This window comes from Neoarius graeffei, chromosome 13 (genome assembly GCF_027579695.1).
Source record: "Neoarius graeffei isolate fNeoGra1 chromosome 13, fNeoGra1.pri, whole genome shotgun sequence".
In the NCBI taxonomy this organism is placed as follows: domain Eukaryota; kingdom Metazoa; phylum Chordata; class Actinopteri; order Siluriformes; family Ariidae; genus Neoarius; species Neoarius graeffei.
Window position 1 is genome coordinate 35,451,987 of NC_083581.1, and position 27,212 is coordinate 35,479,198.

The following is a 27,212-nucleotide window of genomic DNA, read 5'->3' on the forward strand; positions in this document are numbered from 1 at the left end:
AAAATAGATTTTTTAAAAAAATGTGTAATTGTTTATATGGTGAGGTTTTCTGTAAGATGTTTTATTTGACATTGATGGGAGGAATCTCCGGTGTCAGTGTTTTGAAGTCGGTTTGCACATTTTTGTGTGTTTTTTTTAAATTCACTTTAAGAGAGAATAGAGATAGACTGATGAAGGAATTATGATTTATAGCTACTATAGCATAAACAATAATGATAACAGGAACTAACTTGTGGCGGCATGGTGGTGTAGTGGTTAGCACTATCGCCTCACAGCAAGAAGGTCCTGGGTTCGAGCCCAGTGGCCGGCGAGGGCCTTTCTGTGCGGAGTTTGCATGTTCTCCCCGTGTCCGCGTGGGTTTCCTCCGGGTGCTCCGGTTTCCCCCACAGTCCAAAGACATGCAGGTTAGGTTAACTGGTGACTCTAAATTGACCGTGAGTGTGAATGGTTGTCTGTGTCTAAGTGTTAGCCCTGTGATGACCTGGCGACTTGTCCAGGGTGTACCCCGCCTCTCGCCCATAGTCAGCTAGAATAGGCTCCAGCTTGCCTGCGACCCTGTAGGACAGGATAAGCAGCTACAGATAATGGATGGATGGAACTAACTTGTTTCCCAGGTGTGCTACAATATTACATGTAACTGTAAACAGATAAAAACTGCAATGTGTCGTGCTTTATTAAATAAAAATGTTTAGAGTTGACAAATTGCTGTGTATTAGGAATACGTGATTATCGAAAAATAATTGGCCTTGGGGTGGTAACAATAACTCTGCTTCATCACACCAACGAAGTGCTGATCATTTTCCTCTAACAGCACTCCCCCAAAAGTTTTATTTTCAGAGGTGGACAAAGTACCCAGCTTCATTACTTAAGTCAAAGTACAGATCCCACTGGTCAAATGTTACTCCGATACAAGTGAATATTGTACAGTCAAATTTTTACTTAAAGTACTGAAGTACTTGCTTTTAAAAAATACTTAAGTATTAAAAGCAGGGCTTTGAACCAGATTTTTTTTCCTATTGGTTCGTTCCGAACAGAAACGGAATCTTAACGTTTCCGGTTTTGGGTTCCACCATTAAATAGACGTTCCCGAACTGGTTAGAACAAAAAAATTTCGTTCCCGGAACGGTTAATTACGTTCCCTGTCAGCTGTTTAACAAATGGCTATAAAATTATGTCTCTGTCTCATCCAGCTTAAGCCAAATGTAGGCTAATTCTATTACAACCTTCATTAAATAAGACAAGAAATAATTCAAAACAATTATTATTTCAAATGTTGGCAATTTGGATTCTCAGTATGTCTTCCCATCTACACAAACAGAAAAAGTGCCAAAAATGAAAGATAATTCGTTTAGTGTGTTACCAAAGGCTAGTCAGGCCCTATAGAGGGCTACCGCATGACGTCACCGCGCCGTCTGCCCTAATCTGGACCCAGGTGCAACATCGCGCAACCCCCCCCCCAAAAAAAAAAAAACAGTCTAAATCAGGACAACCATCACATAACTATAACTATAACCATTTTATATCAACTATTTTAACTAAATGGGCTATAATAAATCAGCCTGCAGGCAGCCACGGCGGGCTGCCTCAGAAAAGTAACCATTCAATGACACAACTGAAAGCCTGCAGCCACAGCGGGCTGCCTCAGAAAAGTAACCATTTGTCCTACCTTAAAACTCGTTTTGCATTTTCTGCCTCCTTTTTTGTATTTTCGACCCTCCATTTATTTTCTTTCCTTTTCTGAAAACCCGATTTGTGTTCAGACATTTTGTTCTGCTACCAACGAACTAACTCGTCAGGTCTCGTCTCTTGATCCCGCGATGATTCCCGTGGGAAGGGCAACAGTTGATACATTTTTACAAACAGCCAATAGAGAGGTTGCAACGTTCAGGCTCTTCTTTGCTCAGACACTCAGTAATGCACTTATTCACTTATTATCACATGGAGACATGATAGTAGTCCACCCTCCCGCTCTCTCCATTCAGTCAGCGAACATCACACAGGAAGTGAACCCCAGCGGGTCATAGAAACTTGCGCAGGAGAAGAATGACTTTATTTGTACGCTACAGAAACTTTGAGGAACGAAATAAAAACCGGTATTAACCGGTTACCATTATTTTTAATAAGCGTTTCTGTTCCGGAACATAAAAAATAATAAAGTTTCTGGTTTCGTTTCTGTTCCATGTGAAATAGAAAAAGTTCCCGGTTTTCGTTTTCGTTCCTTGAACCGGTTCAAAGCCCTGATTAAAAGTACATTGTCTGTCAACGCATCATTGTATTATTGCCACAATGCTTACAAAACCTAATGCCGTTACCAAAGACAGAAATGTGAATTCACAAAATGAACTTATGCTGTGTCATCATGGTGATTTAACGTGAAGCTAGCTAGTCAGTGAAACTCCACCTGACATGTTACCGTAGCAAACTTTTTTTCAAACTCGAAATCATATTGGGTAGCTAATGCTACTAGAAAAAAAGATTTCTACATTATGTTTATTTGACAAGGTTATGGTAAAACATGGGGCGGCATGGTGGTGTAGTGGTTAGCGCTGCCGCCTCACAGCAAGAAGGTCTGGGTTCAAGCCCCGTGGCCGGCGAGGGCCTTTCTGTGCGGAGTTTGCATGTTCTCCCCGTGTCCGCGTGGGTTTCCTCCGGTTTCCCCCACAGTCCAAAGACATGCAGGTTAGGTTAACTGGTGACTCTAAATTGACCGTAGGTGTGAATGTGAGTGTGAATGGTTGTCTGTGTCTATGTGTCAGCCCTGTGATGACCTGGCGACTTGTCCAGGGTGTACCCCGCCTTTCGCCCGTAGTCAGCTGGGATAGGCTCCAGCTTGCCTGCGACCCTGTAGAACAGGATAAAGCGGCTAGAGATAATGAGATGAGATGAGATGTTAGTGTAACTCCGTGTTTATATGCTAACTAACAGTGTCCAAGTTAACTAGCTATGTGTTATTGTTAGCCATGGACAAGGCTATGGTATCTTGGCGGGCAAATCCATAGAAAGACATTTGACTAACCAGACTGCACAGCTATTGCAACGTTATTGCAAGCTACAAAAGCACATACAACTTTGTTGCAAACTTTCTCTTGGAATAAAACGTTTACATCCCTCAATATACTTCCGCAGTTTGGATAGCAAGTTTTTGTAGGCCGTGATGTGGTTCGTTTTCGGCAAACAAAGCAAACATTTAAAACAAAATGAATCGTTAATCCTTTCAGAAAACTGAAACATGGGTTCATGGGCCATGAGTGCGTTCATTCCCCAGAAGAACCGCCTCCTTCCATTCTACCATCAACTGATAGTGTTCAAATAATGCTGCGGACAAATCACTGAACTTGATTTTATATGGTCTATAATATAGACCATATTGACGTGATGTGACCCTAGTAATTACTGATAGGCTGTCTCAGTGTCACCTGGGGAAAAAACAATCACGTTTTAGAAAAGAAAAGAAAAAAACATCCACTTTCAAAGTCACGTCATAGTAACGAGTAATGAGGACTTTGATAGAAATGTAGTGGAGTAAAAAGTACACTATTTGTCTTTCAAATGGAGTAAAGTTAAAGTCATAAGTTTCCAAAAAATATTAATACTCCAAGTAAAGTACAGATACTCAAGAAGTGTACTTAAGTACAGTACTCAAGTAAATGTACTTCGTTACTGTCCACCTCTGGTTATTTTGTACTTAAATTATACCCTACATAATAAATATCTAAATATGTTTTTAAGCAACGTCCATTTGTTCTGCATGCTTCACTGTAGTCTCTAAAATTCTTCCTGATCATTCAGGAGATTTACAGCCTCAGCTGTCCGGATCCCGAAAGCAGAGCTCTTAGCACATTATTCTCGCATTTCCCCGTAACGATGAGTAATGATCATTCTGCTCCGGCATTAGCATTTCATGAGCATTGCATGTTTGTTTACCTGTGGTTTTGGGTAGGTTTTCCTTTGTTTTTTATTGACCACATACTGTTCGCACCTGTTTGCCAGATTGGTTCAGACTGTCACGTTCTGCTCAGCCAAAACAAACTCACCCGAGATAACCCAAAGCAGTTCTCTCCTAATAACAGCACACGCATCATCAAGTGGATGCAGGAAGTCTGGACTGTGTACTGATCAAACCGTTAATACACAACACATTGAGGGAGTTCGGATGAATCACAGAACGAGTTTGTATCTGTGGCATGTTTATGGCCAATACAATGCCGGTTTTATGTTTGGAAAACAGTTTGGTTTTGAAAAAAGTCTTTTACACTGAAATCATGTTTCGTATTTTTTTTTCATCCATTTTGTCTGAACTAGTGTTTGGGTTTTGAAGTTGCATGATCATTGGCATAGGAACATAAACCGCAGCTGAATGGAAAATAAGAGCTTCCATGTGTTTAGACTTGACATCAAACTCATGTCAGGATATATGTGAGAGGGGAAAAAAAAAATCCCCTTTTTACAGCCTATTTCAACAAAGCTTTTAAAAGAGCCTCTTATGCAGTTAGAGACAGAAGGTAATGCTACAAAGCGATCAGCTACCCCACCGTGCTGCCTGATAGTAAAAGTTTTCATTTAAAACTATAATAGAGCGGCGGCTACAATTATCGACACCTTAATGATCTTTTGGCCATTGCAAAAGTAGAAAAGACTTTCAGTACGTAAATTGTGTATGAATAATTACTCAAACTTCTACTGGGGAGAAAAAAAAAAAAAAAAAGAGTTGATTCCCGATTACTTAGCGTATCAGATCACGTAACACTGTTCCACAGTTATTAACACCTTTGTCCACAGTTATCGACACCGTTCCACAATTATCAACACCCAGATGATTATTTATAAAAAAAATAATTGGTATGTGGTATTAAGTTAACAAAACATAAATTTTATTTAAAATTAGTTTTACACAGACTTATATTTGGTACAAAATATCTTTTATATAAATATATCGATGCCGGTGCTTACGTAAATGAGGAAGTAATTCTAATGTTTGTAAACAAGTTAACCAATAATGTTTAACCTGTCAGAAAATCTTTTTGTTCTACTTTCTACCTGCTTTCTAAGTATTTTCGTAGATCACATTTTGTTAATCATTCGTTGTTGTTTGTATTAATTTCTAGTTTTGTAGTTTACCAATAAATGCCAGCGGGCAATTGACATTGTAACCACATGAAAACCCAGGTCAAAGGTCGCATGTCATTCCTCGAACCAAAATATAAAATGTCTACTGATATTATTATGTGGTCGATATTTACAACAAACTGAAAAAAAAAAAAAAAAAATAGATATATATATATATATATATATATATATATATATATTTTTTTTTTCAACCTGCATGTTCTCCCCGTGTCCGTGTGGGTTTCCTCCGGGTGCACCGGTTTCCCCCACAGTCCAAAGACATGCAGGTTAGGTTAACTGGTGACTCTAAATTGAGCGTAGGTGTGAATGTGAGTGTGAATGGTTGTCTGTGTCTATGTGTCAGCCCTGTGATGACCTGGCAACTTGTCCAGGGTGTACCCCGCCTTTCGCCCGTAGTCAGCTGGGATAGGCTCCAGCTTGCCTGCGACCCTGTAGAACAGGATAAAGCGGCTACAGATAATGAGATGAGAATGAGATTTATTTATTTATTTATTTATTTATTTTTTCCTGAGTGGAATAGAAAAATCTGAATATTTCAAGTGTGTAATTTTTTTTATATGCTAGGAATTTAATTCTGGTCTAATTCTATTTATTGCAACAGGATTCCAAATACTCTATAAACATTCCATTCTGTTATGAATAAAAAAAAATTATTATAAATCACAGCACACTTATTTTTTTAAAGTACTTCATCTACTTCAACAATGTTACACAAAGATCGATCCATAACAGTTGTAAATTTCTAATCTAAAAAAAAAATTATTTCCCTGAGGGAACCCGCCCAAAGGGATCAATAAAGTTTTATCTAATCTAAATGTCACTTAATTCCACAGGGTGTCAATAATGGTGGACACCGGTGAAAGTGATCACTATTATTGACACCTCACGTGACTTCTCAAACATGTGTTTCGATACAAAATGGCGACTGTCAAATGAAAGCGTAAGAAACAAAGTAGGTTTCGACAAGGAGATCATGAAATATCAGTGAATTTGATCAGTAAAAACATGTCCATGATCTTTCCACCATGCTTACCTGTGATGATAACATTCGGGTTTTTCTCAACTTGCTGATCGTGCTTAAAAAATCCCATCTCAGGTAACGAGCTGTGTCATCAGACGACAAGATCAAAAGGTGAGGTGGGTCTTCCGGTTGATTAATTAACCAATAATAACTGTTGTAACTGAAACTCACCTTTGTAAAAAAAAAAATTTGTATTGGTAAATCTGAAAAGATGTCGATAATTTTGTACTGCTGATAATTGAAGCCACTGCTCTAGTGTGTGTTTTTTTTTTCTTTTTTACAAAATTTCAATGAAATGCTTTTCTAATTGCATAAAATAAATGTACAGTAACTTACCTTTTTTAACCTTCTATACAAATTTATGTTTAATCAAACAGTTATTATATTGGTGCAGCACGGTGGTGCCGTGGACTCACTGTCGACTCACATAAAGCAGGTTTCTGGGTTCAAACCTTACAGTCGCCCGGGTCCTTTTTGTGTGAAGTTTGTGCATTCTCTTCATGCCTGCATGGGTTTCCTCTGTGTGCTCTGGTTTCCTCCTACAGTCCGAAGACATGCAGATGAGGTCAACTGTCTACTCTAAATTGGCCATAGGTGTGAATATGAGTGTGAATGGCTGTCTGCCTCTCTGTGTTAGACCTGTGATAGCTTGGCGACCTGCCCAGGGTGTAACCCGTCTCTCGCCCAAAGTCAGCTGGGATTGATTCCAGCTCACCTGAAACCCACAATTGATAAGTGGCATGGAAAAGATAATTAATATTCATGTAAACCCATTTGCTCTTCTTGTGTTATACAATGTGTAAAACAACAACAAAAGACTACTTTTAGTCTGGAACAGAAATTATATAAAAATGCCTGTAAAAAAAACCTAACACAAAAAAATTAACGAAAATTAATAAACACTTCAGGACACAATTCTACAGTGTTTTCTTCCTCTTATACCATAGCAAAATTGTATTACATGACAGGCGTTTAGCAGATGTTCTTATCCAGAGTGACGTACAACAAGGGGGTATATGACAGTGCTCCTGGAGCAGAGAGGGTTAAGGGCCCAACAGTGGCAGTTTGTCAGTGCTGGGGCTTGAACCCATAACCCAGATCAGTAACCGAGAGCCTTAACTGTTGAGCCACCACTGCCCAAATTAAAATGCTTATTATTCGTGTTACAATTAAAATTCTTACCTTTTTTTTTTTTAAAAAAAGGTCACTTTTACCCATTTTTAGTTACATTTAATGTTGTGAAACATGTTACCTCTGTTATCACTTATGTTACAGCATCTATAAACAGTTGTTCCCTCACCGGCCTCTCTCGAAGCTGTTACTATGGTAACGGTTTAGAATGAGTGCAGTAATATATAATGAATGTGTGATTCGCTGTTAAGTCAGCAGTCCCACGCACCGATGATCAGGATGGTCCTTCCTTAAGTTATTTACATCCTCAATATGCTGCAGTTTATACTCACAACGTGTCCAGTGCAAAAATTTACCCCCACCCCTATGCTATTCATTTCCTTTTTTTGACCTGAAGCTTTCGATTTCAGTGTGTTAGAGATTACAGTAACGGCTCAACATACTGATTCATAAATTGTGTCATTGTTGCAAGGTCATGTTTTTTCCACAATAAAGACATCCGTTACATAAAACCAGGAAGTGTGAAAAGAGACTATTAGATAAGGGTCATTATTCAGTAAAGTCACCAAACAACTAGAGAGCTGTAAAAGGGTGTTATTAGTTCTGGCTCATTCACTATTTAGGACACAAACACACACGGACACACTACATTCTGGCAGTCCATATGGCGTGAGGTCATTACAGTGTCACTGTGGCCCAGTTGGCAGACTGCTGTAGTCTCCACATGCTGATAAATGTCTGCTAGCTTCATACATTTCATCCAACACTGCTCTGAGATCAGCCATTAGAAAAATAAATTCCTCTCTGCATTTAACCCATCTGAAGCAGTGAACACACACACATACCCTGACATACATGTCAACCCCTTTGGGCGCCCACCTGTAGTATCAGAGGAAGAAGTCCATAAAATCAACATAAAATCCTTATAGCCTTCGAATCGCACCAAACTTAATAAATAAATAAGTAAATATAACTTGCCTGAGAACTTCGTCCAGCCAGTGGCGCCAGCAGAAAAAAATTCTGAGGGTGGCTAGTGGGGGCTAGGCAAATTCTTGGGGTGGCATAACCGACCAAAAAAATAAATAAATAAAAAACTATTTATTGATATACTTTATTTATATTTATATATTTAAACACACTTATTGCAATCACACTTTAATTATATTAACTTAGAATATATTTAGGTTATTATTCATGACAGAATACAATGGCCATGACGTATTTGACAAGACTACTGCTAATGTTTCTTGAGGCCAGCATCAGGGTATGGAGGTATTTCATCCTCTGTACTAGATTGACAGCAATTCAGCAAAGTGGTTAGTTAGCTATGCTAACTTTTCCGCTTAGCATGCTAACTTCATAGAGCATGCAAACGACTCACACATTCAGTATGCACATGTATAAAGTATATCCACGTATTTCCACTAAAAATTGTACTGCCTAAACATTGCAAACACTGTATACCACACATACCTACACAAGTCGTCTTCAGAATTCGTTGAATCGTTGTATTCGTTGTAGTTTTCCTGCTTCCATGCCATCAGTTTCCAAAACGACTTTCCACAGCTCCAAACATCAACAAGAGGGGGAGGGGGTGGGGGAGGTGAACGGAGCAACGCTGCTGCATCTACTTTTAGATGGGGTGAAGGGACCCCATTGTGCTCTGTTTCTTATTCTTACTATTGTATATTATTATTGTTTTGGCTTTTGTGTTAAACCTTTTCACATCATTAACTTAGTGTGATTTAAAATATATTTCCTAGCTCTACAGAAATCCAATGCGCCTCCTTGCGGTGGCTAAAAGGGTGGCTCAGAGTAATCTGGGGGTGGCTGCAGCCACCCCTAGCCACCACATGGGGGCGCCCCTGCGTCCAGCATGTCGAAAATCGCCTCGCCCGTGCCGATATTGCACACGGGCATGTCTATGATTCTTGACTTCGCCCCTCTGTTTATGTCGAAGATCCGCACCCAAACGGCCAGTCGCTTGTCCGTCTTTTTGTCATTGGATTCGTCGATCATCAAGGAAAATGGCGACGTCCGGCAGTGCTGGATGATCGGTAGTGTAGCTTTGGGGGCCAAGCTCTTTTTGATTATTTGCGTTGTTTTGGTGCGCCTACAGCTGATAGATTTCGCAATCGTACTGTCCGTGCAAATTCGCGGCAACAGTTCTGTCAGGTGGTCCGCAACGGCTAGCAGCAAATTGTGCTGAGCAATAAAATTACAGATCGTAACTTCTGCTCTTATTACACTTGTTGGTTGATCATCGGTCTTAGGTTTTGCAAACATCGTCATTTGCGGCTGATTCTGTTTCTGGTGCAAATTTCGCTGATGTAGTTTGGACCTCATGTGTTCCCTCATGTCGTAAACTCCAGACGCCGCAACTTTTATATCTCGCACACAAACTGTGCAGTGTGCGTACTCCTCAGTTTTCGCCTGAACAATGACACCATTAAATGTCTCCTTCCATTCAGGAAGATACCGCCCACCGTATCTCATTTTCTTTCTCAGTGTTCCCATTCTTTCACTCAGCAGATGCTATTCAAAATCTCTCAGGTGTAAACAATGTCGCTCTGCACAATGATAAAATCGTTCGAACAATGACCGTTTGGCGCGTTTAAATGCAGATCGTGCGCATTACCGGAACGAGCGAAGTCTCGCAGTCGCGATACTGCACGAGGCTTGAGGAATAAACATCCGGTTTCACATAGTCTGGGTTATCTGCCCCTGCATACACGCTGTTCTTTGTCTATAAATCGAGCTTTTGTATGTTTTTGCGACGATCAGCTGACAATGTTCAAGTAAGATACACAAAATAAATTTAGGTCAGAAAATACTGAAAATCCGTAAGACTTTGTTTATACGCCCGTACGCCCTTGAAATTAGCTAAAATCTGTATAATTTCCGGACAATCCGTATAGGTTGACATGTATGCCCTGAGCAGTGGACAGCCATGTTAATAGCACCGAGGGAGCAGTTGGGGGATAGGTGCCTTGCTCAAGGGCATTTCAGCCTAAGCATGTCTTTGAATTGTGGAGGAAACTGGAGCACCTGGAGGAAACCCACACAGACACGGGGAGAACATGCAAACTCCACACAGAAAGGCCCCTGTCGGCCACTGGGCTCGAACCCAGAACCTTCTTGCTGTGAGGCGACAGTGCTAACCACTACACCACCGTGCCACCCCACACACTAAGGATAGAGAAGGATAGCTCTCTGTCTAAAAGATTTATTCAGTAATAATCTGATCTAGGATCAGCCTTTGGACTTGGTGTTGGCTAAGAAGATTGTTTTGTAGATAAATAAACTGTACTCTTTAAATATTCAAAATAATCATTAAAGGTGCTTTAGTCAAGATTGGCGCTCTGGTGGTGAAATAGGTGAATTACAACAACATTAGAATGAATTCGTTTACTCCTTGAACCTGTGTCTCATTCTCACCTGTGGAGGCAAAGCCACGTCCTCAAAATATATTCTCTGTCTCGCATTGTTTAATCAGCTGGGAGATGGAGATTTTACCATGACCTGTGTCACCCAAAGCTATTCAACTGCTTGAAAGCCGAGTTATAACACTAGTCGTCGTTTTACTGTTTTCCAATGAAAGTGTTTAAAACTTCTTGAATAGACTAATCATTTTGCCATGCAGATTTCATGGTTGCCCTTTTTAAGAAGAAGACGACTTTATTTGTCACATGTACACTCAAGCATAGTGAAATCTGTCCTCTTCATTTAACTCATCTGAAGAAGTGAACACACACATGCACACACAAGTGAGCAATGAACACATACACACATACCCAGAGCAGTGGGCAGCTATGCTACAGCACCCAGGGAGCAGCTGGGGGTTCAGTGCCTTGTTCAAGGGCCCCATGTTAACCTAAACGCATGTCTTTGGACTGTGGGGGAAACCGGATCACCTGGAGGAAACCCACGCAGACATGGGGAAAACATGCAAACTCCACACAGAAAGGCCCCTGTCAGCTGCTGGGCTCGAACCCAGAATCTTGCTGTGAGGCGACAGTGCTAACCACTACTGTGCCGTCCAAATGGCTGTTCAGTGGATGTTCTAGATGTTCATCCAAATGGATGTTCAGTGATTATTTAGCCTTCCATGACCTAGAAATGTAGTGACGTGGCCCTCAGGGAAAATGAGTTTGACACCCCTGCTATACTCTATTATGATAGATTATAAGACACTACACTGTCAGAAATCGGGGTACAGTAGGAGTCCATTTCTGTACCCCCAAGGTACAATCTACACTAATGTACCCTCTAAGGCTCATTATTGAACCTCAAGGTAACCATTGCCCCTTTTCCACCAAATCAGTTCCAGGGCTGGTTCGGGGCCAGTGCTTAGTTTGGAACTGGGTTTTCTGTTTCCACTGACAAAGAACTGGCTCTGGGGCCAGAAAAAACGGTTCCAGGCTAGCACCAACTCTCTGCTGGGCCAGAGGAAAGAACCGCTTACGTCAGCGGGGGGGGGCAGAGTTATTAAGACCAACAACAATAACAAGACCGCGAAAAATCGTCATTTTTAAGCGACGAGAAGCAGCAGCTGTACAAACGCGAAGTCATCCATTATTATTATTGTTGTTGTTGTTGCTGCTGCTGCTTCTTCCGTGTTGTTTTTGCTTCGATATTCGCGCCAAGGTTTATGCAAACGTAGCGACGTAACTGATGTATACAACGACGTAACTGACGTATACAGCGACGTAATGACATGGCTTCCCTTAGCACCGCGAGCTATGGAAAAACAAACTGGTTCTCAGCTGGCTCGCAAGTTGAACGAGTTGTGAACCAGCACCAGCACTGGCCCCGAACCAGCCCTGGAACTGATTTGGTGGAAAAGGGGTAGAAGTGTACCTTTTTGGGGCCAAAAAATGTATATACATGTTCCCAAGCAGTATATACAGGGTATAAATAAATACCTGAGAGGGTGCTGCCCTAGTGACAAGCCGCTGTACCCCAGAGTACAGCAATGTACTTTATTTTCTGAGAGTGTATAATACTCAGGCTGATTTCCTTCTGCGAGAATGCTCCAGAGCAGCTCCGCTGTCCTGTTTCACTTTGTAAATGAACTTCCATCATTTTTTTCACCTGCAGCTACCTAGTCAGACTGGCTGAAAGATTAGAGAAGCAGCTTTGGGCCCAAAGGGTCGCCAGTGTGATTTTCAGGACTGGCAAGAAAAATGTGAGGGGAGTTGAGTGAATGAACAGCACTTTCCCCTCCCTCTGTATCATGGCTGAAGTGCCCTTGAGCAGAGGTGGACAGTAACGAAGTACATTTACTTGAGTACTGTACTTAAGTACACTTTTTGAGTATCTGTACTTTACTTGAGTATTATGTTTTTAGGAAACTTATGACTTTAACTTCACTACATTTGAAAGGCAAATATCGTACTTTTCACTCCACTACATTTCTATCAAGGTCCTCGTTAGTCGTTACTATGGAAGCAGCTTTGAAAGTGGATGTTTTTTTCTTTTCTTTTCTAAAATGTGATTGGTTTTTCCACAGGTGACACTGAGAGCCTATCAGTAATCACTAGGGTCACGTCATGTCCATAGACTGGAGTTCAGTGATTTCTCTGCAGCATTATTTAACACGATCAGTTGAGGGCAGAATGGAAGGAGGCAGTTCTTCTGGGGAATGCACACACCCATGGCCATGCCTAGAACCCATGTTTCAGTTTTCTTCAAGGATTAAATATTTGTTTTGTTTTAAATGTTTGCTTTGTTTGCTGAAAACAAACCACATCACGGCCTACAAAAACTCGCCGTCCAAACTGCGGAAGCATATTGAGGTATATAAACATTTTATTCCAAGAGAAAGCTTGCAATGAAGTTGTCTGTGCTTTTAGAGCTAGTGATAATGTTGCAAAGCTGTGCAGTCTGGTTAGTCAAATGACTTTCTGTGGATTTGCCCGCCAAATTGCCACAGCCTTGTCCATGGCTAACGTTAACACATAGTTAACTTGGACACTGTTAGTTATCATGTAAAAACAGAGTTACGCTAACATGAATAATGCTAACTTATCTGAAGTCCTTTCAGAAATATATTTTAGCATAATCTTTCCAAATAAACAGATAACCATACACATACACGTGTTTCTATGAAGGTGGTTCATCCAAAGTACTGCATTACCTGGCTATCTTAAGTGATTAAAAATGGATCGACTTGATTCGTTATGTAAAGCCAGCCTTTCAAACACTATATATAACACCATAGATTGTGTTTCCAGGAGACAACGCTAACTGTCAGTAATACTTTACTCTATATTGTGCTAGATTTCTTGTCATTATATTGTTTTGGGAAGCACAGCATGGTTTTTTGCTGAGCTTGGTGCTTTTCGGAAAAGACTGAGATGTGGGCGGAGTGAAGAGGCGTGTGGGTGTGTTTTATAAAATGACTGACACAATGCCTTTATAAACATGGATAGATTTCCAAATGGATTTTCTCATCTATATGGTACACTTGTGATGATGCCATTTATTACCTCGCCTGCAACAGAGTAAGCGGGACGAGGTATTGTAATCAGTGCGGTTTGTTTGTTTGTTAACAATCTAGCATCTAGACAGTTGCACTGATTGACTTCAGATTTTCAGGGTAGGTGCGCAATGGTCTGTAGATTACCTGATTAAATTTTTGGGGTAATCGGGTCAAGGTAAAGGTCAAGGTCACCAGAAAGGTCAACCTTTCAGTCAAAATAACATATTTTCAATTATAACTCAAAAACAGTTGCCGAAAGACAGATGTTTACTATTATGAGCATATAGGAACTCCCATATGGCCTTTCATTTGGCACCATGATCTTTGACCTTGAGTAACCTTGAAAGGTCAAGCTCAAGGTCACGGATTTTCAGAGGGCTGTAACTTGAAAACGGTTGATGGTAGACAGATATTTACTGTTATCAACTTATAGGAAGTGCCATATGGGCTTTCATTTGGCACCATGATCTTTGACCTTGAGTGACCTTGAAAGGTCAAACTGAAGGTCATGGGTTTTCAAAGGGCTATAACTTTAAAATGGTTCATGATACCCAGATGTTTACCCTTATTAACATATAAAAAGTCCTATATGGGCTTTCAGTTGCCACCATGACCTTTGACCTTGAACGACTTTGAAATGTCAAACTTAAGGTCATGGATTTTCATAGGACTGTAACCTGACAGCTGATGATTGAGAAATATTACCATTATCAACATATAGGTAGAAAATAAGTGCTGCCGGGCAAGGTTTGTTTTGCAACACTTGTTAAACCATTTTAATCAAGTTCTACTTATTTCCAGGTTATTTGTTTTAGCAAAGTAGAAAACGTTGGCAAAAAATCTGCACCTTTAATTCAAAACTTGGATTAAAAAAAACGAGCAATAAATTCCACGATACGTTGACTCTGTGTGCAATTTATGTTTAGCTTGTGTAAAAGTTCAAGTATTCAAGTTGTAAACTTCACTTAAAGCTGTAATTAATCATGCAGGAAGACAGAAGTCTTCCAGAGCCGAGTATTGATGTGACTGGAGTTTATTAGGTGGTGTAACATACGTTTCCGAGCGGGACGGATTTTCTCTGTTTATCTCAGGACTGATGATATTGTTATTAAGAGCTGAAGAGGAAGCCCTTTATTTCAGGTTGTCAGTCAGTTCTGGGCAATGTTTAAGAGCTTAAAGAGCTTTTGAACAAATCCACTAAGAGAAGCTGTTAAGATAAGGAAGCCTGGGTTAAGCAAGATCAGGAGCAGCACGAGACTGAAGTTACTGATGAACTGCTAGCTGTGCTGTAATGAATCACACTAACTCCTGTTGTTATTGTTTTGTTTTTTATTTCTCTGCAGTCATTCTGACTGATGAGGAGGTACAGAGGAAGAAGGAGCTGATCCTGAAAAGAAAGGAAGAGGAGGCGATGCGGGAGGCGCAGAAGCCCCGGCTGACTGAGGAGCAGAGTCAGATCATCAGCACGCTGGTGGAGGCACATCACAAGACCTATGATGACTCCTACTCCGACTTTGTGAAATTCCGAGTCAGTACTGCACTCTTTAATTTCTCCAATTGTTAAATAAAGAAAATGAGCTCTCGTGCATAAAAATACAACGTGGTCACGTTAAAGCTTTTTCAGTTACAGATAAAACTGTAGTGTTAAAGGAGAACTGAAGGCAAATTTTTTATTATCAAAATTCTATTTCTCATTAAATATAGGAATACATTTTTGATAGCTATTTTGTCACTGATATAACAAGTTATGAGTGTTTGAAATATGCTCTGTAATATATCAGTCCATATGTCAAAGCAATGGCCGTAAACGAGATTCATTGAGACCTGTGCGAGACATCGTAGGACGGAAGTAAAAGGTACAGCGGAAATCAAAGTGACCAACATCTGCCAATGTCAAAAGACGTGCGCGCCCTCTTTCGAATGCTGATGTAATCAAGCCGAAAGTTTTGTTTGTTTTGATAGCAATCAGGAAAGTTTGAAAAAAGTCGGCAGTAATCGTCATTTAAACTCGTTTTTGTGCAATATTTCGTTTGGAAAACAGTTTTCAAAATGGCGGCACTGACACCCGGCTGACACTTCACATTTCGAAGTCTCGCACAAGTCTCGTGAAGATCACGCAGATAAGTAACGCCTACCATGGACCAAATGAACTAAATTCAACATGGCTAAAAACCAAATAGGCCGATAAGTATCATATTTAATTGCAATTAGTTGCCAATACGAGTCGCGATATAAGGTTACTAAAACCGAAAACGTAATTGAATAACACGTTAATTAAGAAATAAAGCAAGTTTAAAAATGACTTCAGTTCTCCTTTAAGTTCTCTGACATGGGGAAAGTCTTCAGGATAGAGGCCTTTACGCTTTAAGGTTTTTTGTAACATGACAAGCAGTGGGTTTTTCTTTTTTTTTTTGACTTTTTAACTTCAAGACAGAGGTTGTTGAAGGGAGCGACTGTTTATAATTTCCAAAGTCATAATAAGAATTAACTTGTTTCACAGATTTTCCGCAACATTAAACGTGCCTACAACCCCATTTCCAGAAAAGTTGGGATATTTTCCAAAATGCAATAAAAACAAAAAGCTGTGATTTGTTAATTCACGTGAACCTTTATGTAACTGACAAAAGTACAAAGAAAAGATTTTCAATAGTTTTACTGACCAACTTAATTGTATTTTGTAAATATAAACGAAGTTAGAATTCGGTGCCTGAAACACACTTAAAAAAAACAGTTAGGACAGATGCAAAATAAGGGTGAAAAGTTTATAGGATATTCAAGTAACACAATTTTGGAAGATTCCACAATAAGCAGGTTAATTGCTATCATGATTGGGTATAAAAGGAGCAGCACCAAAAGCTCAGTCTTTGTAAGCAAAGATGGGTTGTGGCTCACTCCTTTATGCTAAAATTTGAATTGTGAGTAAATTCAAAAAGAACATTTCTCGACAAAAGATTTTAGGTGTTTCAAAATTTACAGTCCATAATATTGTGAAAAAATTCAGGGAATTCTGAGACATCTCAGTACGTAAAGAGCAAGCTTGGAAACCACTGTTGAATGTGCATGACCTTCAAACCTTCAGGTGGCACTGTCTGAGAAACCGTTATGCTTACGTGACAAATATAGCCACATGGGCTTGGGAGTACTTCTGAAAACTGTTACTTAACACAATCTGTCACTGCATCCAGAAATGCAACCTGAAACTGTATTATGCAAGAAGGAAGCCATTCATCAGTTCTATGCAGAAACAACGCCTCTGATTTCTCTGGGCCTGAACTCATCTCAGATGGACTGAAAGACAGTGGATACGTGTGCTGTGGTCAGAAGAGTCCACATTTCAGCTTGTTTTTGGGAAAACCAGACATCGAGTTCTCAGTGCCAAAGGTGAACACGACCATCCAGTTTGTTATCAGAGAAAGGTGCAAAAACCAGCATCTGTGATGGTATGGGGGCATCAGTGCCCACAGCATGGGTGAGTTGCATGTGTGTGAAGGCACCATTGATATATTGGGGCATATATTGGGATTTTAGAGAGACATATTCATCAATGCAACATTTCTTCCCAGGAAGTCCATGCTGATTTCAGCAGGACAATGCCAGGCCTCATTCTGCACGGGCTACAACAGCATGGCTTCATAAACACAGAGTGCGTGTGCTTGACTGGCCTGCTGCCAGTCCAGATCTGTCTCTTATTGAGAATGTATGGTGCATCATGAAGTGGAGAATCAGACAACGGTGATCACGGACTGTTGATCAGCTGAAGTCTTGTATCAAAGAAGAATGGACAAAAAGTCTAATAGCAAAATGGCAACAGTTAGTATCCCCAGATCCCATATGATTAAAAAGTGTTATTAAAAGGAAAGGTGATGTAATAAAATGGTAATAATGCCTCTGTCCCAACTTTTTTTTGAGTGTGTTTCAGGCATCAAATTCAAACTTTGTTTATATTTACAAAATACAATTAAATTGGTCAGTTAAACTATTGAAAATCTTTTCTTTGTACTTTTGTCAGTTACATAAAGGTTCACATGAATTAACAAATCACGTTTTTATTGCCTGGTAAATATCCCAACTTTTCTGGAAATGGGGTTAGTATGAACAGACACAAAGTACTTTTTGTCCTATAATAATAATAATAATAATAATAATAATAATAACATTTTATAAGTGTTTTATTATTTACATAATCCTAAAGCACATTTTAACATTTCAGTGTTACACAGTGTCCACTGTTTATTCATTAATTCCTCTTGAAAGATCAGACATAGAAACCGCTTTTAATCCGGAAGTTTAAAAAACCAAAACAAAACACAAATTTTATCAAAACGATAATTTCAGTATGGAGTTGTGTTTCATGGAAAGTACACACACACACACACACACACACACACACACACACACACACACACACACATTCACTCTATGGCTAAAAAATTAATTTGGTGATGTGTAAGGCATTTTCCATGTGAGGTTTTTATTGAAAACGTTTGTGTTAAAATGATGGGACGTGCTCCAGTAGATTTATTAGTGAATCCAGGTTCCTGATTCACTTTGTAGTATTAGCACAGTGACAGTCTAATAGTGATCAGGGACTTTATTAGCAGGTGCTGGTCTCGTAAGAAAGCCTTGTATTCATAAGTACGTTAACAGGAAAAGGAAATACAGTATATTCCTAACTAATTGTGAGCGGATGATAATTGGTGTAATGCCTTTTCATTAATGATCAGTTAATTCAAGAAAATGTCAAATTGCCTCAGACAGAAAACGGCTTGTGGTTATGGTCCTGATATTAAAATATGCTAATGAAAATGCCGTTGAATCATTTATACAAATAGCAGCTCTGAGAGTAGTTCTCACTTGAATGCAAATGTGTAGTCGTTTCTATGGTAACAGCTCAATGACATTGACTTGTTTGATGAATAAAGGGATCAAACGTATGAAATGTCTGTCATTCTTTAATACTTAAATAATTGTTGACAAATTGCTGGAGTATGAAAGGAATAAAACACATCAGGAGGTGCTGGTATTAGAAAATAATCAGTTTTGCGTCAGGCCGCAGCACGTAACCCGGTCGTTGATTGTTTTCCTCTAACACCACACCCCTAAGGGTTTTATTCCTTATTTAAATATAAGGCAGAAGCTGATTTGAAATGGTTTCAAGCAAGTGTTTGCTTGTGTACCCTTGTTATCGTGTAGTTCTAATGTGTGTGTGTGTGTGTGTGTGTGTGTGTGTAGCCCCCAGTGAGAGAGGGTCCGGTGACGCGCAGTGCCAGTCGTGCTGCCTCTCTCCACTCACTCTCGGATGCCTCTTCAGATTCATTGAATAACTCGCCAGGTAACACACACACACACACACACACACGCACACACACATTCACAAATTCACTGTGAAATTGAGGAAGGAATTTAAGTTTAATCTCCAGGAGGCCAGTCCACAGCTGGTAGTGCACGAATTGTTTTGGCCAAAAGCACTGAACTTTTGAAACTGGATGCTGACTAAAAGTTTTTATGCGTACACACACACACACACACACACACACACACACACACACACACACACACACACACACACACACAGCAGGAAAAAATGGTGTTTTGAGAACCGGCTTGTTTTTCTGCCCAGACTCTGTTCTTCTTTTACACTTATGTTTCTCTGTTACCAGTTAATCCCTGATGGTCAGCCATTTTGCACCAATCTTCAGCTCTTGTTCTCCACAAGTGCCACTTCACTCATCTCATCATGGAAAAAACAATTATATTCCTACCCCCCCAAATTTTCTCATATTTTAGTCGTTGCCAATTCCCCAAGACATGGAAAATCAACATTTTAGAATTTCTGCTCGTGCAAACTCACCGTGCATCTTTACACGCTTAGAGGAGAGACTTGTTCTGTTTACACGAACAAGATGGATGCCCATAAAGGCGCCTTTTCCACTCAGAGTTCAGGCCAGTCATGACCACGGGTTGGCTGTGTCTTGTGGAATTTGTCCCGTATCTATGTCTCTAATGCCGGAATGGGACGGCGAGGCTTGTTTTTTTCCTTCATCCCCTTCTAGATTACAGCATTTACAGACATTATCGTTTGCGCAGGTTTGCGTCATTACTGTAACAGGAATAAGAGCAACAAAAACTTTTTTGTTTTTGTGTCTTTGGGCTACGATTTTTTGGGGAAAATAACACCACAAGCACCTTCTCTTTTTACACATTCACAAAAACAAGAACCCAGTCAGATCTGTCAAAAGTTCACATTCTTTGCTATGACTATAAGGAAAAAAATAGATTTTTTTCAAAAATATGCCATAAATACATAACGCTGTGGTTTTATTTTGTGCCGTCCTCTTGACTGCTGTGTGTGAAAATGTTATTGAAATTATCTAAATCCTGAGTTCACCTAAACACTTATTATTGTGCAGGAAACATTTGTTATGAGTTTGTTAGATTAATAACAGATCATATTTATGTCCACTTTGTTTTGATTTGAAAATTAAAAAAAAAAAAGCATTTGAATGTATTTTTTGAATCAGGTCTGTAAAATATTACATAATTTTTGGGCAACACAGCCTCATGGCTCCAGCATCCCCAGTTTGATCCTGAGCTCAGGTTACAGTCTCTGTGGCTTTTCCCGTGTTCTCCATATCCATTTGGGTTTCCTCCATGTTCTCCATCTTCCACAAACCTTCTAGTAGACTGACTGCCTCTCAGTTGCTCATAGATGTGAATTTGCATGCAAGGATTTATGGTTTGTTTCCTATTAATGAATTAGATTCTTCTCTGAAACACATCACTCCCCGTGCAGTCTTTACACTTGTAGCCTGAGATGAGACTGAAATGAGACACCAGTGTTGGTGGATTCGAACAGAAAGAAATTCATTTACATTACATTTATTTCATTTGGCTGATGTTTTTATCCAAAGTGACTTACAGTTGAGGGAGATTACAGTTGAGCAGTTGGGATTTAAGGGTCTTGCTCAAGGACTCAACATGGCAGCTTGGCATTGTTCAGATTAAAAAAACACAACTTTCCAATAAGTATCACAAAGCCTTAAAGTCTGAGTTACCATTTCACCATGATGAGATGATTGTGTTTTAGGTTTGTTTGTTTTTTTGGGGGGGGTGTTTACATATTTTGTCTTGTTGCATTTTTGATGTCATATCCTAACAAGGATTTGGCTTGATGGTATTCTTAGCCTGACCTACTAAATTTGCTAACTAGTCCCTGACCAATTGAACTAGCTTTTCCCTTAACTATGGAATTAGCTACCCAGTCCATATCTGTAAAACTATTTAGCTAGTCACTGACCTATTGAACTAGCTAATATCTGACCTGTTGAACTAGCTAACTAATATTTGACCTATTGAACTAGCTAACTAGTCACTGACCTATTGAATTGGCTAATATCTGACCTATTGAACTAACTAACTAGTCACTGACCTATTGAACTACAGTGGTGCTTGAAAGTTTGTGAGCCCTTTAGAATTTTCTATATTTCTGCATAAATATGACCTAAAACATCATCAGATTTTCACACAAGTCCTAAAAGTAGACAAAGGGAACCCAGTTAAACAAATGAGACAAAAATATTATACTTGGTCATTTATTTATTGAGGAAAATGATCCAATATTACATAACTGTGAGTGGCAAAAGTATGTGAACCTCTAGGATTAGCAGTTAATTTGAAGGTGAAATTAGAGTCAGGTGTTTTCAATCAGTGGGATGGCAATCAGGTGTGAAAGAACAGGGATCTATTGAAGTCTGATCTTCACAACACATGTTTGTGGAAGTGTATCATGGCACGAACAAAGGAGATTTCTGAGGACCTCAGAAAAAGCATTGTTGATGCTCATCAGGCTGGAAAAGGTTACAAAACCAAGTTTGGACTCCACCAATCCACAGTCAGACAGACTGTGTACAAATGGAGGAAATTCAAGACCACTGTTACCCTCCCCAGGAGTGGTTGGCCAACAAAGATCACTCCAAGAGCAAGGCGTGTAATAGTCAGCGAGGTCACAAAGGACCCCAGGGTAACTTCTAAGCAACTGATGGCCTCTCTCACATTGGCTAATGTGAATGTTCATGAGTCCACCATCAGGAGAACACTGAACAACAATGGTGTGCATGGCAGGGCTGCAAGGAGAAAGCCACTACTCTCCAAAAAGAACGTTGCTGCTCGTCTGCAGTTTGCTAAAGATCATGTGGACAAGCCAGAAGGGTACTGGAAAAATGTTTTGTGGATGGATGAGAGCAAAATAGAATTTTCAGTTTAAATGAGAAGCGTTATGTTTGGAGAAAGGAAAACACTGCCTTCCAGCATAAGAACCTTATCCCATCTGTGAAACACAGTGGTGATAGTATCATGTTTTGGGCCTGTTTTGCTGCATCTGGGCCAGGATGGCTTGCCATCATTGATGGAACAATTAAGTCTGAATTATACCAGTGAATTCTAAAGGAAAATGTCAGGACATCTGTCCATGAACTGAATCTCAAGAGAAGGTGGGTCATGCAGCAAGACAACGACCCTAAGCACACAAGTCATTCTATGGCCAAGTCAAAGTCCTGAGCTTAATCCAATCGAAATGTTGTGGAAGGACCTGAAGCGAGCAGTTCATGTGAGGAAACCCACCAACATCCCAGAGTTGAAGCTGTTCTGTACAGAGGAATGGGCTTAAATTCCTCCAAGCTGGTGTGCAGGACTGATCAACAGTTACCGAAAACGTTTAGTTGCAGTTATTGCTGCACAAGGGGGTCACACCAGATACTGAAAGTAAAGATTCACATACTTTTGCCACTCACAGATATGCAATATTGGATCATTTTCCTCAATAAATAAATGACCAAGTATAATATTTTTGTCTCATTTGTTTAACTGGGTTCTCTTTATCTACTTTTAGGACTTGTGTGAAAATCTGATGATGTTTTAGGTCATATTTATGCAGAAATATAGAAAATTCTAAAGGGTTCACAAACTTTCAAGCACCACTGTAGGTAATATCTGACCTGTTGAACTAGCTAACTAATATCTGACCTGTTGAACTAGGTAACTAATCACTGGCCTATTGAACTAGCTAGCTAGTCTAAAACCCTGATTCCAAAAAAGTTGGGACAAAGTACAAATTGTAAATAAAAACGGAATGCAATGATGTGGAAGTTTCAAAATTCCATATTTTATTCAGAATAGAACATAGATGACATATCAAATGTTTAAACTGAGAAAATGTATCATTTAAAGAGAAAAATTAGGTGATTTTAAATTTCATGACAACAACACATCTCAAAAAAGTTGGGACAAGGCCATGTTTACCACTGTGAGACATCCCCTTTTCTCTTTACAACAGTCTGTAAACGTCTGGGGACTGAGGAGACAAGTTGCTCAAGTTTAGGGATAGGAATGTTAACCCATTCTTGTCTAATGTAGGATTCTAGTTGCTCAACTGTCTTAGGTCTTTTTTGTTGTATCTTCCGTTTTATGATGCGCCAAATGTTTTCTATGGGTGAAAGATCTGGACTGCAGGCTGGCCAGTTCAGTACCCGGACCCTTCTTCTGTGCAGCCATGATGCTGTAATTGATGCAGTATGTGGTTTGGCATTGTCATGTTGGAAAATGCAAGGTCTTCCCTGAAAGAGACGTCGTCTGGATGGGAGCATATGTTGCTCTAGAACCTGGATATACCTTTCAGCATTGATGGTGTCTTTCCAGATGTGTAAGCTGCCCATGCCACACGCACTAATGCAACCCTGTACCATCAGAGATGCAGGCTTCTGAACTGAGCGCTGATAACAACTTGGGTCGTCCTTCTCCTCTTTAGTCCGAATGACACAGCGTCCCTGATTTCCATAAAGGACTTCAAATTTTGATTTGTCTGACCACAGAACAGTTTTCCACTTTGCCACAGTCCATTTTAAATGAGCCTTGGCCTAGAGAAGACGTCTGCGCTTCTGGATCATGTTTAGATACGGCTTCTTCTTTGAACTATAGAGTTTTAGCTGGCAACGGCGAATGGCACGGTGAATTGTGTTCACAGATAATGTTCTTTGGAAATATTCCTGAGCCCATTTTGTGATTTCCAATACAGAAGCATGCCTGTATGTGATGCAGTGCCATCTAAGGGCCCGAAGATCACGGGCACCCAGTATGGTTTTCCGGCCTTGGCCCTTATGCACAGAGATTCTTCCAGATTCTCTGAATCTTTTGATGATATTATGCACTGTAGATGATGATATGTTCAAACTCTTTGCAATTTTACACTGTCAAACTCCTTTCTGATATTGCTCCACTATTTGTCGGCGCAGAATTAGGGGGATTGGTGATCCTCTTCCCATCTTTACTTCTGAGAGCCGCTGCCACTCCAAGATGCTCTTTTTATACCCAGTCATGTTAATGACCTATTGCCAGTTGACCTAATGAGTTGCAATTTGGTCCTCCAGCTGTTCCTTTTTTGTACCTTTAACTTTTCCAGCCTCTTATTGCCCCTGTCCCAACTTTTTTGAGATGTGTTGCTGTCATGAAATTTCAAATGAGCCAATATTTGGCATGAAATTTCAAAATGTCTCACTTTCGACATTTTGATATGTTGTCTATGTTCTATTGTGAATACAATATCAGTTTTTGAGATTTGTAAATTATTGCATTCTGTTTTTATTTACAATTTTTACTTTGTCCCAACTTTTTTGGAATCGGGGTTGTATGACCTATTAAGCTAGCTAACTAATATTTGGCCTATTGACCTAACAGGTGGCGGCACGTTGGTGTAGTGGTTAGCGCTGTCGCCTCACAGCAAGAAGGTCTGGGTTCGAGCCCCGTGGCCGGCGAGGGGCTTTCTGTGCGGAGTTTGCATGTTCTCCCCGTGTCCGTGTGGGTTTCCTCCAGGTGCTCCGGTTTCCCCCACAGTCCAAAGACATGCAGGTTAGGTTAACTGGTGACTCTAAATTGACCGTAGGTGTGAATGTGAGTGTGAATCGTTGTATGTGTCTATGTGTCAGCCCTGTGATGACCTGGCGACTTGTCCAGGGTGTACCCCACCTCTCGCCTGTAGTCAGCTGGGATAGGCTCCAGCTTGCCTGCGACCCTGTAGAACAGGATAAAGCGGCTAGAGATAATGAGATGAGACCTAACAGCTTAGACGCTGACCTTTTGAACTAGTTACCTAGTTCCTGATCTGTTGAACTAGTTAACTAGTCCCTGACTTATCGATTTAGTTAACTAGTCACTGATCTGTTGAACTAGCTACCTAGTCCCTGACCTGTTGAACTAGCTAGCTAGTTTCTGATCTGTTGAACTAGTTAACTAGTCACTGACTTATTGAACTCGTCCCTGACTTATTTAATTAGTTAACTAGTCACTGGCTTGTTATACTAGCTACCTAGTCCTTGGCCTACTGAACTAGCTAACTAGTCCCTGACTTATTGAATTAGTTAACTAGTCACTGGCCTGTTGAACTAGCTACCTAATCCCTGACCTGTTGAACTAGCTAGTTCATTTCTGATCTGTTGAACTAATTAACTAGTCCCTGACTTATTGAATTTGTTAACTAGTCACTGGTCTGTTGAACTAGCTACCTAGTCCCTGACCTGTTGAACTAGCCAACTGATGTATTGAAATAGCTAATGAATCACTGACCTACTGAACTCGCTAAGTAGTCACTGACCTATTGAGCTAGCTAAGTAGTCCCTGACCTATTGAACTAGTTAACTAGTCACTGGCTTGTTGTACTAGCTACCTATTCCTTGGCCTACTGAACTAGCTAACTGGTCCCTGACTTATTGAATTAGTTAACTAGTCCCTGGCCTGTTGAACTAGCTACCTAGTCCCTGACCTACTGAACTAGCTAACTAGTCACTGATGTATTGAAATAGCTCATGAATCACTGACCTACTGAAATTGCTAATTAGTCACTGACCTATTGAGCTAGCTAAGTAGTCCCTGACCTATTGAATTAGTTAACTAGTCACTGACTTGTTATACTAGCTACCTCGTCCCTGACCTACTGAACGAGCTACCTAGTCACAGACCTGCTGAACTAGCTAACTAGTCACTGACCTATTGAACTAGTTTACTAGTCACTGGTCTGTTGAACTAGCTACCTAGTCCCTGACCTGTTGAACTAGCTAACTACTCACTGATGTATTGAAATAGCTAATGAATTGCTGACCTACTGAACTCGCTAACTAGTCACTGACCTATTGAGCTAGCTAAGTAGTCCCTGACCTATTGAACTAGATAACTAGTCACTGACTTGTCATACTAGCTACCTCGTCCCTGACCTACTGAATGAACTACCTAGTCACAGACCTACTGAACTAGCTAACTAGTCACTGACCTGTTGAACTAGTCCCTGGCCTTTTGAACTGCCGAAGTGTTTCCTGGCCTGTTAAATGTGCTAACTAATCCCTAACTAACCTAGTAACTTAGCTAATTAATCACTGACCTCTTGAACTAGCTAACTATTATCTGACCTGTTGAACTGTAGTTTTGATAGAGACTACAGTGCACTTCTGTAAGTCACTCTGGATAATGGTGTCTGCTATAAGCTGGAAATGTAAATCTCTCTTTTGCTCTTTGGTATGTAATCATCTTTTGTCTGTCTGTCTGTCTGCAGAGTCTATGGACAAAAAGCTCAGCAGTCTCTTCTCCATGTGTCAGGACGGCGTGATAAGCCCAGAGTCCAGGGATGAGAACTCCCGCCTCTCCATGCTGCCCCACTTGGCTGACCTCGTTAGCTACAGCATCCAGAAAGTGATCGGCTTTGCCAAGATGATCCCCGGCTTCAGGTGGGCCGATCCGCTTGGCTTCCTGTTCAACAAGTCTGATTACTCAACGGGTTTTCATGATCTGTTTCATATGACTGTTTTTATAGCTGCTCTAACGTACGTGATTACAGGACTAGCTTTGTAACGATAACTATAAATGGATACACTGCAAAAAATTGAAAACTGAATTTGAGGAGGAAATTACTCAATACTAGTGAAATTATCTTTCTGCATGGACAGATATTTTTACTTGGTAAGACATCTTGGAATAAGTTGGTTGCAGTCTACGAGAACTAGGTTTAATAATCTCAGAATTGGTGTCTTGTATTCTTCTAAGAGGAAATGCTAGATCAGTTCAACTATATTCAATATATTCTCACTTGCTAGGAATTTTTTTTGCAGTGTAAAAAGTGATTTTGTAATAAAAGAAATTTCTGTTTTATAATGTCGTATGAGAGGAAAAGCAGTTCAGGCAGTGCTACTATTGGAAAATAATCAACTTCAGGGTGGAAACCGTAACTCAGTTTCATCACAACATCTTGTTGTTGATTATTTTCATATAGTGTAATGGCCCAACCCTGTGTGTGCGGGGGGGGGTGCACGTATGTGTACATGTGTTGTGTACGCGTGTGTGTGTTGATGATGTAGAGCCCAGTGGTCTGAGTAACCAAAAAAAGACTCTGAACATCCTGTTCCTGTGGAGAGA

The 27,212-nt window shown here is 40.1% G+C and overlaps 1 protein-coding gene across 2 annotated transcripts in view; it reads left to right on the forward strand.

Annotated features, from left to right (window-relative positions):
* vdra (vitamin D receptor a) overlaps positions 1-27,212 on the forward strand; it is a 167,067-nt gene that overhangs the window by 124,812 nt on the left and 15,043 nt on the right. For both annotated transcript variants that reach the window (XM_060937634.1, XM_060937635.1), the window contains exons 4-6: positions 15,107-15,291; positions 18,996-19,095; positions 26,356-26,527. In XM_060937634.1, coding sequence (XP_060793617.1) covers positions 15,107-15,291; positions 18,996-19,095; positions 26,356-26,527 — 457 coding nt within the window. The remainder of the gene's footprint in view (positions 1-15,106; positions 15,292-18,995; positions 19,096-26,355; positions 26,528-27,212) is intronic.